The sequence below is a fragment of the Jaculus jaculus genome, chromosome 2 (genome assembly GCF_020740685.1).
Source record: "Jaculus jaculus isolate mJacJac1 chromosome 2, mJacJac1.mat.Y.cur, whole genome shotgun sequence".
In the NCBI taxonomy this organism is placed as follows: Eukaryota; Metazoa; Chordata; class Mammalia; order Rodentia; family Dipodidae; genus Jaculus; species Jaculus jaculus.
The window spans coordinates 130,268-144,114 of NC_059103.1; the positions used below are offsets into that span (position 1 = coordinate 130,268).

The 13,847-nt window shown below is 44.3% G+C and overlaps 1 protein-coding gene across 1 annotated transcript in view; it reads left to right on the forward strand.

Moving 5' to 3' along the window:
• The window catches only part of Znf394 (zinc finger protein 394), a 31,342-nt gene extending 26,480 nt beyond the window's left edge, over positions 1-4,862 (forward strand). Inside the window, exon 3 of the mRNA XM_045143831.1 lies at positions 4,716-4,862. Within this exon, the coding sequence (XP_044999766.1) occupies positions 4,716-4,774 (59 nt within the window). The 3' untranslated portion in view covers positions 4,775-4,862. The remainder of the gene's footprint in view (positions 1-4,715) is intronic.
• The last annotated feature ends 8,985 nt before the right edge of the window (positions 4,863-13,847 follow it).

The window sequence follows — 13,847 nt, forward strand, 5'->3', positions numbered from 1 at the left end:
TTCAAGGTAGAGTCTCATTCTAGCCAAAGCTGACCTGGAATTCACTATGTAGTCTCAGAGCAGCCTCGAACTCATGGCAATGCTCCTACCTCTGCCTCCCGAGTACTGGAAAACCATTGTTTTTTAAAAACTTATTTTTATTTGTATTTATTTGTTTGAGAGAGACAGAATAGGTGTGCTAAGGCCTCCAGCTACTGTAAACAAATTCCAGATTCATGAACCACCTTGTACATCTAGCTTATGTGGGTTCTGGGGAATCAAACCTGGGTCCTTTGGCTTTGCAGGCAAGCACCTTAACTGCTAAGCCATCCCTCCACCCCAGTTTGTGGTTATTTATTTATTTATTTTTCTGGTTTGCGTTTTTTTGTTATTGTTTTTCAAGTACTGTCAGCCTGGGCAATAGGGAGGCAAAGGTAGGAGAATCACCATGAGTTCAAGGCCACCCTGAGACTACATAGTGAATTCTAGGTCAGCCTGAGCTAGAGTGAAACCCTACCTCGAAAAAGAAAAAAAAGAGCCGGGTGTGGTGGCGCATGCCTTTAATCCCAGCACTTGGGAGGCAGCAGTAGGAGGATCACTGAGAGTTTGAGGCTACCCTGAGATTACATTCCAGGTCAGCCTGAGCCAGAGTGAGACCTTACTTCAAAAAAACAACAACAACAAAAAAGAAGATGGAGCACAGATACCTCAAGATTGTCTACTGACACCCCCACGTGTGCCATAACACACACACACACATAAAGAAAATTTTAGCCAGGCGTGGTGGCGCACACTTTTAATCCCAGCACTCGGAGGATTGCCGTGAGTTCAAGGCCACCCTGAGACTCCATAGTGAATTCCAGGTCAGCCTGGGCTAGAGTGAAACCCTACCTCGAAAAACAAACAAAAGAAAAGAAAGAAAATTATTTGCATATGTGTGTATACATGAGCATGTCAGGGCCCCCTGCTGGTTGTGCCTCTTTTTTTAAAATTGTTTTTTATTGACAATTTCCATGACTGTAAACAATATCCCATTTGTGCCTCTTTTTGAGTCTAGCCCCTCAAAGTTCTTTTCTGTTGTTTTAGGTTGTGTTTGAGACAGGGTCTCATTATTATGCCCAGGTTGACTTCAAACTCAAAGTAATTATCCTGCCTTAATCCTCCCATGTACTAAAAATTACTGAAGTAGCTTCAAAATTCTTTTCTCTATGACTGTCAGCTTTATTAAAAAACAAACAAACAAACAAACTTGGTGGGCACGGTGGAACATGCGCATAGGAGGGTCACTGTGAGTTCCAGGCCAGCTTGGGCTAGAGTTTGTAACATTTTTTTCCTGATTGAATTTCCTGGTGCTTAATGAGAGGTGAACTCTAGATGAAGGCTTTGTCACAGTCAGAACATTTGTGTGGTTCCTCTCCAGGGTGAGTCCTCGGGTGCTCTGTAAGTGATGAGCACCAGCTGGATGCTTTCTCACATTCTTGACATGTGTAGGGTCTCTCTCCAGTATGAGTCCCTGCTGTCTTACAAGAGTCAAGTGGGGGGGCGAGAGAGATGGCTTAGCGGTTAAGCGCTTGCCTGTGAAGTCTAAGGACCCCGTTTCAAGGCTCGATTCCCCAAGACCCACATAAGCCAGATGCTCAAGGGGGCGCACACATCTGGAGTTCCTTAGAAGTGGCTGGAAGCCATGGTGTGCCTATTCTCTCTCTCTGTCACTCACAGATAAATTAAAAAAAAAAAAAAGAGTCGAGTGGTCACTGAATGCTTTCCCACATCCATCATATTGGTAAGGCTTCTCTCCGGTATGGGTTCCTTGATGTTGAGTAAGAGCTGAACAGTATATAAAGGCTTTTCCACACTTACTAAATGTGTATAGCTTTTCCCCTGTGTGAATTCTTTCATGTTCAATAAGGCCTGAGGGGTGACTGAAAGCTTTCCCACATTCCTTTTTTTTTTTTTAAATTATTTATTTATTTAAGAGCTACAGACACAGAGAGAAAGACAGATAGAGGGAGAGAGAGAATGGGCGCACCAGGGCTTCCAGCCTCTGCAAACGAACTCCAGATGCGTGCACCCCCTTGTGCATCTGGCTAACGTGGGACCTGGGGAACCGAGCCTTGAACCGGGGTCCTTAGGCTTCACAGGCAAGCGCCTAACTGCTAAGCCATCTCTCCAGCCCCCCCTTTTTTTTTTTTAATTTTTATTAACATTTTCCATGATTATAAAATATATCCCATGGTAATTCCCTCCCTCCCCACCCCCACACTTTCCCGTTTGAAATTCCATTCTCAATCATATTACCTCCCCATTACAATCATTGTAATTACATATATACAATATCAACCTATTAAGTATCCTCCTCCCTTCCTTTCTCCACCCTTTATGTCTCCTTTTCAACTTACTGGCCTCTGCTACTAAGTATTTTCATTCTCACGCAGAAGCCCAGTCATCTGTAGCTAGGATCCCCATATGAGGGAGAACATGTGGCGCTTGGCTTTCTGGGCCTGGGTTACCTGACTTAGTATAATACTTTCCAGGTCCATCCATTTTTCTGCAAATTTCATAACTTCATTTTTCTTTACCGCTGAGTAGAACTCCATTGTATAAATGTACCACATCTTCATTATCCACTCATCTGTTGAGGGACATCTAGGCTGGTTCCATTTCCCAGCTATTATAAATTGAGCAGCAATAAACATGGTTGAGCATGTACTTCTAAGGAAATGAGATGAGTCCTTTGGATATATGCCTAGGAGCGCTATAGCTGGGTCATATGGTAGATCAATCTCTAGCTGCTTTAGGAACCTCCACACTGTTTTCCACAATGGCTGGACCAGATTGCATTCCCACCAGCAGTGCAGAAGGGTTCCTTTTTTTCCACATCCCCGCCAACATTTATGATCATTTGTTTTCATGATGGTGGCCAATCTGACAGGAGTGAGATGGAATCTCAATGTAGTTTTAATCTCCATTTCCCTGATGACTAGTGACGTAGAACATTTTTTTAGGTGCTTATATGCCATTCGTATTTCTTCCTTTGAGAACTCTCTATTTAACTCCTTAGCCCATTTTTTGATTGGCTTGTTTGATTCCTTATTAGTTAACTTTTTGAGTTCTTTGTATATCCTAGATATTAATCCTCTATCAGATATATAGCTGGCGAAGATTTTTTCCCATTCGGTAGGTTGCCTCTTTGCTTTTTTCACTGTGTCCTTTGCGGTGCAAAATCTTTGTAATTTCATTAGGTCCCAGTGGTTAATCTGTGGTTTTATTGCCTGAGCAATTGGGGTTGTATTCAGAAAGTCTTTGCCAAGACCAATATGTTGAAGGGTTTCCCCTACTTTTTCCTCTAGCAGTTTCAAAGTTTCCGGTCTGATGTTAAGGTCTTTAATCCATTTGGACTTAATTCTTGTGCATGGCGAGAGAGAAGAATCTATTTTCATCCTTCTGCAGATATTTATCCAGTTTTCAAAACACCATTTGCTGAAGAGGCTGTCTCTTCTCCAATGAGTATTTTTGGCATTTTTATCGAATATCAGGTGGCTATAGCTACTTGGGCTTACATCTGGGTCCTCTATTCTGTTCCACTGATCTACATGTCTGTTTTTGTGCCAGTACCATGCTGTTTTTGTTACTATGGCTCTGTAGTATAGGTTAAAATCAGGTATGGTGATACCACCAGCCTCTTTTTTGTTGCTCAGTATTATTTTAGATATTCGAGGTTTTTTATGATTCCAAATGAATTTTTGGATTGTTTTTTCTATTTCCATGAAGAAAGCCTTTGGAATTTTGATAGGGATTGCATTAAATGTGTAGATTGCTTTAGGTAAGATTGCCATTTTCACGATATTGATTCTTCCAATCCAGGAACAAGGGATGTTTCTCCACTTTCTAGTGTCTTCTGCAATTTCTCGCTTGAGTGTCTTAAAGTTCTCATTGTATAGATTCTTTACTTCCTTAGTTAGGTTTATTCCAAGGTATTTTATTTTTTTTGATGCAATTGTGAATGGGAGTGATTCTCTGATTTCATCCTCTGTGTGTTTGTTGTTAGCATATACGAAGGCTACTGATTTCTGTGTATTTATTTTGTATCCTGCTACATTGCTGTAGGTTTTGATCAGCTCTAACAGCTTGCTAGTAGAGTCTTTAGGGTCCTTTATGTATAGAATCATGTCATCTGCAAATAATGATAACTTGATTTCTTCCTTTCCAATTTGTATCCCTTTTATGTGTGTCTCTTGCCTTATTGCTATGGCTAAGACTTCCAAAACCATATTAAATAGAAGTGGAGACAGTGGACACCCTTGTCTTGTTCCTGATTTTAGTGGAAAAGCTTCCAGTTTTTCCCCATTTAGTAATATGTTGTCCAGCCCCCTTTTTTAAATTTTTTAAAAAAACAATTATGTATTTATTTATTTGTGAGAAAGAGGCAGAGAGAGAGAGAGAGACAGACAGACAGACAGACAAACAGACAGACAGAATGGGCATGCCAGAGCCTCCAGCCACTGCAAACGAACTCGATGCGTGCGCCCCCTTGTGCATCTAGCTTATGTGGGTCCTGGAAAATCAAACGGGTATCCTTTGGCTTTGCAGGCAAGTGCCTTAACCGTTAAGCCATCTCTCCAGCCCCTTTCCCACTTTCTTTACAGCCACAGGGGTTTTCTCCAGTAGGAACCCTCTGATGTTTAATGAGGGAACAGGTTTCATCAAAAGTTTTCCTGCATTTCTTACATGCGCAGGGTTTCGCTCCACTGTGTCTCCTATAGTGTTGTCAGAGACCATGACCTGGCTGCCCTAAGGACAAAAGAGAACTAGCTGCTCTCATGCAGCCCCTCCCCCGAGAACAAACAGCTGCTCTGGGAGATGTCACAAGAGAGATTCCAGAAATACCACAAGATGCTCCAGAAGATTATGGCCAAGTGGCCCTACTTCCTCCTTCCTTGTACCCCCTCCCCCTTTTCCCCCTCCTTATTGCCCTACCTGCTGGTTGCTTATAAAAGAGCTAAAAAGTCTGACATTAAACGAGACCTTGACAAATCCTCCGCTTGGTCTCCTTCTTCTTTCCCGCCCGTTCTTTCAGGTTGCAGCCCTCCTCGACCACCCCATGTTAGATTGGTCCCGTGTGTCGGGGGCAATTGGCGCCCAATGTGGGGCTCGAGGCACGGGTCTCGACCAGACGACAGACCGCATTGGAAATCTCCTCGGTATGCTGAGAGACATTTTGAAGAGTGCCCGCCATTTTGTTGCTCACGATTTCGGCTATGGCTCACTGAAAGTCAGGATCCTTATTCTTCATTCTCATCCGATTTTTAGAATGGGCCATAAGCTTACTAAGGAAGCTCTCTTTCTTAAAGATTTAAAGAGCTCCCTCAGGGAAAGAGGGGTAAGAGTTAAGAAAAAGGACCTTATTCAATTCTTTATCTTTATTGACAAGGTCTGCCCATGGTTCATTATTTCTGGTCCCGATATCCATCCTGGAAAATGGAAGAAGGTCAGCAAAGATTTAAATCGCCGCCTCCAAGAAGAGGGGCCCAATTCTGTCCCCTCCACAGTCTTTTCTTACTGGGGACTAATAAGAGACATAGTGGAGGAAGCACACTCAGACCCCAATAAACAACAACTCCTTTCTGTCGCAGAATACTGCCTCTGTCCTCTTTCACATAGCGCTTCTTTAGTTTCACTTTCCTCTCCTCCTGAAAAATCCCCTTGCCCGTCAGCTATTATCGATATGGGTTCTAACTCCAATAACTCTGGTGCTCCCCAAGCAGTAGAAAGGTTGTACCTGCCCTTGCCCGAGCCCGCTCCCCCCGAGACTGCTTCTCAATGTACACCCCTCATTAACCCGTTTTTTTCAAAAAATTGCGATCCCGAGCCTCTTGATCCAGGTGACGCTACCTCTCTTGAGGAGGAGGCTGCTAAATACCATAATCCCGACTGGCCTCCCACTGCATCGGCCCCCCCCCTTTCAGACTGACCCCTTACTCCTCCCAGATTTGTGCACCCACTCTATTACCCACTCTGCTACCTCCAGGGGTTCACCCCTCTACCCTTACTGGTGCCAAAGAACATCTCACTAAACAGATAGCTGAGTTACGGGATGTGCTTAAGCTTCAAAAAGAGTTTGCTCAATTATCTACAGATTTAAGCTCTTTACAAGCTTCAATTAACGAGACCATACTTAACCCCCCCCCCAAAAGTCTTATACTGTCTCTGATCCAAAACCGCTAAATTTGGAATGCGGACATGATTCTTCTAGAAAAGGGTGGTGTAATCCACTCAATATCAGCTTCACGCCAGAAGGCAAAAGACAGGATTGAACCAACAGAGGCTTTGAGTGGGGCCTTAGGTTATATGCCTACGGGACAGACCCCGGCCTTACTTTTAAAATTAAACTTCTTAAAACACCCCCTCAGTTCCCTAAGGTTGCAATAGGACCAAATCCCGTTCTTCATCAACCCCCTCCCAACCAAGCAAAGAAAAAAATCCCTCCTTCTCCCCCAACCCCACAAGCTGTCACCGGCATCACCCTGTTCCAACCTACCTTACCACTAGGGTTGCCTTCATCAGCAGACCTTATTCTGACCATGGTTAATGCCTCTATAGAGGCCATACATCAGACCAATGTATCTGAATTTCAGGAATGCTGGGTATGTTATTCACCTCGACCCCCTTTTTATGAAGGGATAGCCTTATATGCAGAACTAACTGTGACCAATGACACCATGGCTTTATGGTGGCAACGGCAAGATGGGGTTGGCCTCACAGTTGCCCAGGTATCTGGGTGCGCGATGTGCCTCCTGGGTCTGTCCATGCTTCCCCCATAGAGCTTCAAACAACCTACAATCTCACTCATGTTGTTAACTCTAGCTTTCTCTATATTGTTGCCCCTGCTGGCACTTACTTTGCATGCTCTACTGGTCTCACTCCTTACGTTGTAACTTCCACCTTCTTAGCTCACAAAGATTATTGTGTCCTTGTACAACTCTTAACCAAGCTAACAATACATTCCAAAGATGAGTTCCTCCATTTTTGGGAGGGAGGAACATCTCCGTCACGTGCCAAACGGGAGCCTATCACTGCCATCACTCTTGCTGTTATCCTGGGGTTGGATGCCGCTGGAGCAGGCACAGGCATCACTTCATTAGTCACCTCCCAACAACAATTTAATCAACTCTTTGGCAGTAGATAAGTACTTACAGGAGGGGACTCTGTGCTGCACTTAAGAATGTTGTTTTTATGCAGACAAAACTGGCCTAGTTCAAAATAGTATTGACAAGGTCCATTCCAGCTTGGAGGAATGAAAGCATAACCAGGAAAAGCAGGAGTCATGGTACCAAAACTGGTTCTCCACTTCTCCTTGGTTTTCCACATTACTCCCCTCTATTCTTGGTCCCTTCGTAGGACTCCTCCTTCTTCTCTCTTTTGGACCTTGGGCATTTAAACGACTAACTTCTTTTGTCAAAGAAAGGTTGGTTCTGCCACCAGAAATTCGGTGTCTGTCCATTACCACAGATTACAGCTACAAGAAGAAGAGGGCCAAACAGATGAGACACCCCTCAGCTCCCCTTCAGCCCGACTTGATTTTTCTCCCTTGGCTGACAACAGGTCATGGTTTCGATTCCCTAAATGGCTGCGAGGCTCCCAATGACGGGATTATTATGGTACCAAGCCCAGGGGCACACTGCTAAACTATGGCCGCAGCCAGAGACGAGAATATTGTAGAGCCCATTCCCTGGAGGCCATCCACATAGCCTAAGACAGGCAGATCACCATCCATGAGCTGTAATCACGGCCAATGACGGGATTATTGTGGATCCAGGAGTGGAGGCAGCCCTCATAGTTTAAGACAGGCGGGCCATCTTCAGTAACTGGTGCTGGGATTGGAAGCATGCCATATAGCCTAAAACAGGGTGCCACACCCATTTCAATTATACAAAGAGGGAGGAAATGTCAGAGACCATGACCTGGCTGCCCTAAGGACAAAAGAGAACTAGCCGCTCTCATGCAGCCCCTCCCCCGAGAACAAACAGCTGCTCTGGGAGATGTCACAAGAAAGATTCCAGAAATACCACAAGATGCTCCAGAAGATTATGGCCAGGTGGCTCTACTTCCTCCTTCCTTGTACCTCCTCCCCCTTTTTCCCCTCCTTATTGCCCTACCTGCTGGTTGACTATAAAAGAGCTAAAAAACCCGACATTAAACAAGACCTTGACAAATCCTCCGCTTGGTCTCCTTCTCCTTGCCCGTCCGTTCTTTCAGGTTGCAGCCCTCCTCGACCACCCCATGTTAGATTGGTCCCGCAGGTCAGGGGCATAGTGTCGAATGAGGTACGTTCTTCCCACATTCCTTGTACTTGCAGGGTTTGTCTCCAGTGTGGATGATGCGATGCTGGATAATGGTAACTGAAGGCTTTACCACACTCGTTACACTCATGCAGTTTCTCTTCAGTATGACTTCTGTGATGCGCTCCAGTGAAAGGCCTTTCCGCACTCACTGCACTTGTGGGGCTTCTCTCCAGTGTGAACTCCCTGATGTAGGCTGGAGGCTGATAGGGGCTAAAGCACTTCCCACAGGTATCACACTCTCGTTTCTTTTTCATCCCATAAACTTTCCCTATGTGTAGTTGGCTTTGCACTTCCCCCAGTTTCAGGATAAGGCTCCAAAGGGGTTTTCTGAGGCTTCAACATGATCTGTATTAACCCCATCTTCTGACTGCCTTGCTGCCTGTCTAATGTATCTTCATCTTCCCAGGCTTCCAACAGTCCAGAACTCTAGAAATCATCCTTTTCATTCTTTCCTGTGATCACTTCCCTTTCAGGAGATGTCCCTCCATAAACATGCTGCTTTAAAAAGAACTCTCTAGTTTCAGGCACAGATTCAGAATCTGAAACCAACAGCACAGAGGTCTGTGTTATGGTGGTGGTATGAATGTGAAAAGTCCCCCACAGCCTCAGATGTTCTTGCTTGAGCCTCACACTCAATCCCCTGCTGGCGGAGCATTTGGGAGGTGGAGCCTTGCTGGAGGCGGTGTGTCGCTGGGGGCAGCCCTAATGTTTCTTAGTCCAGCCCTACCGAGTGTCCACTAGCCAGCTCCTCTCCTACTTCCTTCTTGCTGATGTGTGAGGCAACTCCCCACTCACACCGTGCTTTTCCACCATGACAAATCTTCTCCTTGAGACTGCTTTCCTCCCAGAGACTGCTTTTGGTCAGGTGTTTTGTCCCAGCAAAGAGAAGAAAACTGATGCCTTGTGTTGTGTTGGAAAGGTGTGCTCCACCACACTCAGCTTTTTTTTTAATTTTAATTTAATTTTTATTTTTTATTGATTTTTTTTTTATTAACAACTTCCATGATTGTAAACTATATCCCATGGTAATGCCCTCCCTCCACCCATTTTCTCTGCTGGAGCCTGCCGGCTGAAAGGGTTCGAGCCTGATGGGGAGTGAGGATTAAGGAAAGACAGGAGAAAGACTGAAAGCATGGACCCCAGTCAAGGGCTGAAGCAAGGCCTCAAGCCAGGACTGAAGACACAGTTTATTTCACAGCATTCCTTTTTATATCTTTTTACAAACAGTTTTTCCATGGACAAAGATTTTATGAGCTTCACAAGTTTCTATCACAAAACCCTTCCTGTTACAGAGTTTTTGCACTTCAATCACTTCTCAGTACAAAAGACCAGCCAAATGGCTGAATATACATAATCTTGTTTGCAAGTAGGTGCTAAGATCTTGCTGCCAAACCGCTTCCTGACACTGAATTTACATAATCTTGCTTACATGTAGGTTGCTATAGTTTTGCTAATGTCTTGCCACAAGAAGCCCAGAGCTATGGATACAAGTCCAGCCAAAATGGCTCCCGACAATATTCCCCCACTCTCCCATCAGTCTCTCTTTTATTTTGATGTCATGATCTTTTCCTTTTATTATGATGGTCTTGTGTAGGTAGTGTCAGGCACTGTGAGGTCATGGACATCCAGGCCTTTTGGTGTCTGGGGGGAGCATGTTGTAATGAGTCCTACCCTTCCTTTGGCTCTTACATTCTTTCTGCCACCTTTTCCGCAATAGACCCTGAGCCTTGGAAGGTGTGATAGAGATATTGCAGTGCTGAGTACTCATGTCACTTCTTTCTAGCACCATGATGCCTTCTGAGTCATCCCAAGGTCACTGCCATCTGAAAAGAGTAGGTTCTCTACCAAAAGTGAAAGTAGCATTAATATATGAGTATTAACATTAAGAAAAGTGCTTATTGGGCAGTTTGATTAGCATAGTATATACATTTAGCCAGACAGCAGCAGGGAATGATTTGGAAATAAAGCATTTGTTAAAATTCTGAATGTAAATCTTTATTTTAATCTTTAATGAAATATTTATCTTTATTTCAATGAAATATTATAAAAGTGATAAATATTAATCTGCTATGGAACATAGTAAAGAAAACAGAGCCAGGGGTGGTGGTGCATGCCTTTAATCCCAGCACTTGGGAGGCAGAGGTAGGAAGATTTCCGAGTGTTGGAGGTCACCTTGGGACTAAATAATGAATTCCAGGTCAGCCTAAGCTACAGTAAGATCCTACCTCGAAAACAAAATAGGGAGAGAGAGAATGGGTACACCAGGGCCTTCAGCCACTGCAAACAAACTCCAGATGCGTGTATCCAATTGTGCATCTGGCTAACATGGGTCCTGGGGAATCGAACCTAGGTCCTTTGGCTTTTCAGGCAGACTCCTTAACTGCTAAGCCATCCCTTTAGCCCTAGAATTTCTTTAGAATGCCTACATCTTTTCTTTTTTGAGGGTAAGAAGGTCTCACATTATTGCCTAGATTCACTTGCAACTCATTATATTGCCCACACTGGCCTTGAATGTTCCTTCTCCACAACCCAAATGTTGATGTAAGAGGCTTGCAACCACTAGGCTACATTTTGATTCTGTTTTCAAGACAGGATCTCACTAGATAGCCAAGCTGGTTTGAAACTTTCTATTTGACCTAGGCTGGCCTCACACTTAATCTAGTCTCCTAAGTGCTAAGATTACAGACGTGTACTAACCATATCCAGCTTAGTTATTATTATTTTTTTCCTTTGGTTTTTTGAGGCAGGGTCTCACTCTAGCCCAGGCTGGCCTGGAATTCTCTATGTAGTCCCAAGGTGACCTCGAACTCACAGCAATCCTCCTGCCTTTGCCTTCCAAGTGCTGGGATTAAAGGTATGTGCCACCAAGCTAGCTCCTGGTACCTTTCTTTGGTGGAGGACAATGTAGATTCTTTAGACTGGCAAAGAAGCTGTAGGCTGAGCAGTCACTGCTACTTCTGTCCAGATACACCTCAAGGACTCTACTTTTTCCTCCATCTAAGGCAGTATCTATTAAAATCAGAAATAATTCATGGAGTTCAGTCCATAATCATACCCTTAAAAAAAACCACACACACAGGGAGCTGGGCATGGTGGTGCATGTCTTTAATCCCAGCACTCAGGAGGCAGACGTAGGAGGATCACTGTGAGTTCAAGGTGACCCTGAGACTACATAGCGAATCCCAGGTCAGCCTGGGCTAGAGTGAGACCCTACCTCAAAAACACACACACACCACAGGGACCCCTTAAAGACTGCATCAGTCCATATAACTCTCAAATTGTTAGAATCTGAAAGGGGCCCAATAAATAGAGATTAGCTCCTTAGTGAATTCCAGGTCAGCCTGAGCTAGAGTGAGACCCTACCCCCCCCAAAAAAAAAAAAAAAATAAATAAAATAGAGATTAGTTCAGGACCTCTGCTTGATTAATGAGATTTGGTGCCCTTTCATCCTTACATACTTCTAACTCAGTTGATCCTGGGGACAGGTCAAGTTGCCTACACTGTTTTACCCCAAGGCTTTAAAAATAGTTCTCATTTGTGGGATGGAGAGATGGCTTAGCAGTTAAGGCACTTGTCTGCAAAGAGCCAAATAACCCAGGTTCGATTCCCCAGGACCCATCTAAGCCAGATGTACAAGGTGGCACATGCATCTGGAGTTCATTTGCAGTGGCTAGAGGCCCCGGTGAGCCCATTTTCTCTCTCTACTTCTTTTTCTCTCTCTCAAAATAAAAATCAAATATTTTTTTTAAAAAAGGAGCTGAGTGTGGTGGCACACACCCTTAATCCCAGCATTTGGGAGGCAGAGGTAGGAGGATTGCCATGAGTTTGAGGCCACCCTGAGACTACATAGTGAATTCCAGATCAGCCTGGACTAGAGCAAGGCCTTACCTCAAAAAAAAAAAAAAAAAAAAAAAATTCTCACTAGTTTAGCCTGGCCCTAGCTAAAGACCTCATAGACTAAAGTAGTTTCTTTGCCCAAGATATAAAACAAGGAAGGCAAGATATGCAGTGGTAATGAAATTTGAGGCTCTTGAATCTAATCCCTTCCCCACTGATACCAGTGCCCAAGTAGCTGAAGTTACAGCTTTAAACATCGCCAAAGGGAAACAGGTAAACATTGACATAAACTCTTAAATATGCTAACTTAATATTACATGCCCACAGAGCTATATAGAAAGAAAACGGGTTGCTGACTTCTTCAGGAGTTCTAATTAGGCATTCTAAAGAAATTCTAGAATGGGAGGGATGACTTAGTGGTTAAGGTGTTTGCCTGCAAAGCCAAAGGACCCAGGTTCGATTCTCCAGGACCCACGTAAACCAGATGCACAAGGGGGTGCATGCATCTGGAGTTCGTTTGCAGTGGCTGAAGGCCCTGGTGTACCCATTCTCTCTCTCCCTCTCTCCCTCTTTCTCTGTCAAATAAATAACTAAATAATAAAATATTTTTTAAAAATGAAATTCTAGCTGGGCTTGGTGGTACACACCTTTAATCCCAGCACTGGGAGGCAGAGGTAGGAAGATTGTTGTGAGTTGGAGGGCAGACTGAGACTACATAGTGAATTCCAGGTCAGCCTGAGCTAGTGAGACCCTGTTCCCACCCCCACCCCCAATCTAAACCTTCTAGAGACAGACTTGCTTCCCCAGGAGGGCGCAGCCTTGTTCCTTCTGTTGTCCCCTCTTATTGAACCATTGTCCTCATAAATGGTACACTCATTACAGCAAGACAAACTTCAGCTCCAGAGGAATGGAAAAACAATTCTACAATTAAAATAGCTGGTAACCTGGCCAAGGTTCTGTGTTTCCAGGGACCCAATTCAGCATCTAGCTCCTCCAGTTTTACAAGTTCAAATAATCAAACCAGGGCTGGAGAGATGGCTTAGCGGTTAAGGAATTTGCCTGAGAAGCCTAAGGACCTTGGTTTGATTCCCCAGGACCCATGTAAGCCAGATGCACAAGGGGCGCATGCATCTGGAGTTTGTTTGCTGTGGCTAAAGGGTCTGGCGTGCTCATTCTGTCTTTCCTTCTGTCTGCCTCTTCTCTATTTCAAAAAAAAAAAAAAAAATCAGACCAAACAGAGTTAGTCTCATTATGTGCTTCATAAAAACCTTTCACGGGAGCCCAGCATGGTGGCACATACCTTGAATTCCAGCACTCGGGAGGCAGAGGCAGGAGGACCACCGTGAATTCAAGGCCACCCTGAGACTACATAATGAATTTCAGGTCATCCTGGGCTAGAGTGAGACCCTACCTCAAAAAACCAACCAACTAAACAAACAAAAAAACACCTTCCATGGGTGCTGTCTTGCTTATAACTAAGCCGGCTGGCTGGCTGTGTTTTTGGTGTAATTCTGAATCCCGTTTAACAAAGCCCACTCCATACACTACCCCCCACTTCCCTACTGGTCTTGTGATGGTCTCTAGGTTCAGGACTGGTTAATTCTTTGCTGTTCCCTGGGTAAGAATCCGTTATAAGTGGAGCTCACCAAAAGCATGGCTGCTTCCTCCATATATATCCCTCAGTCAAGC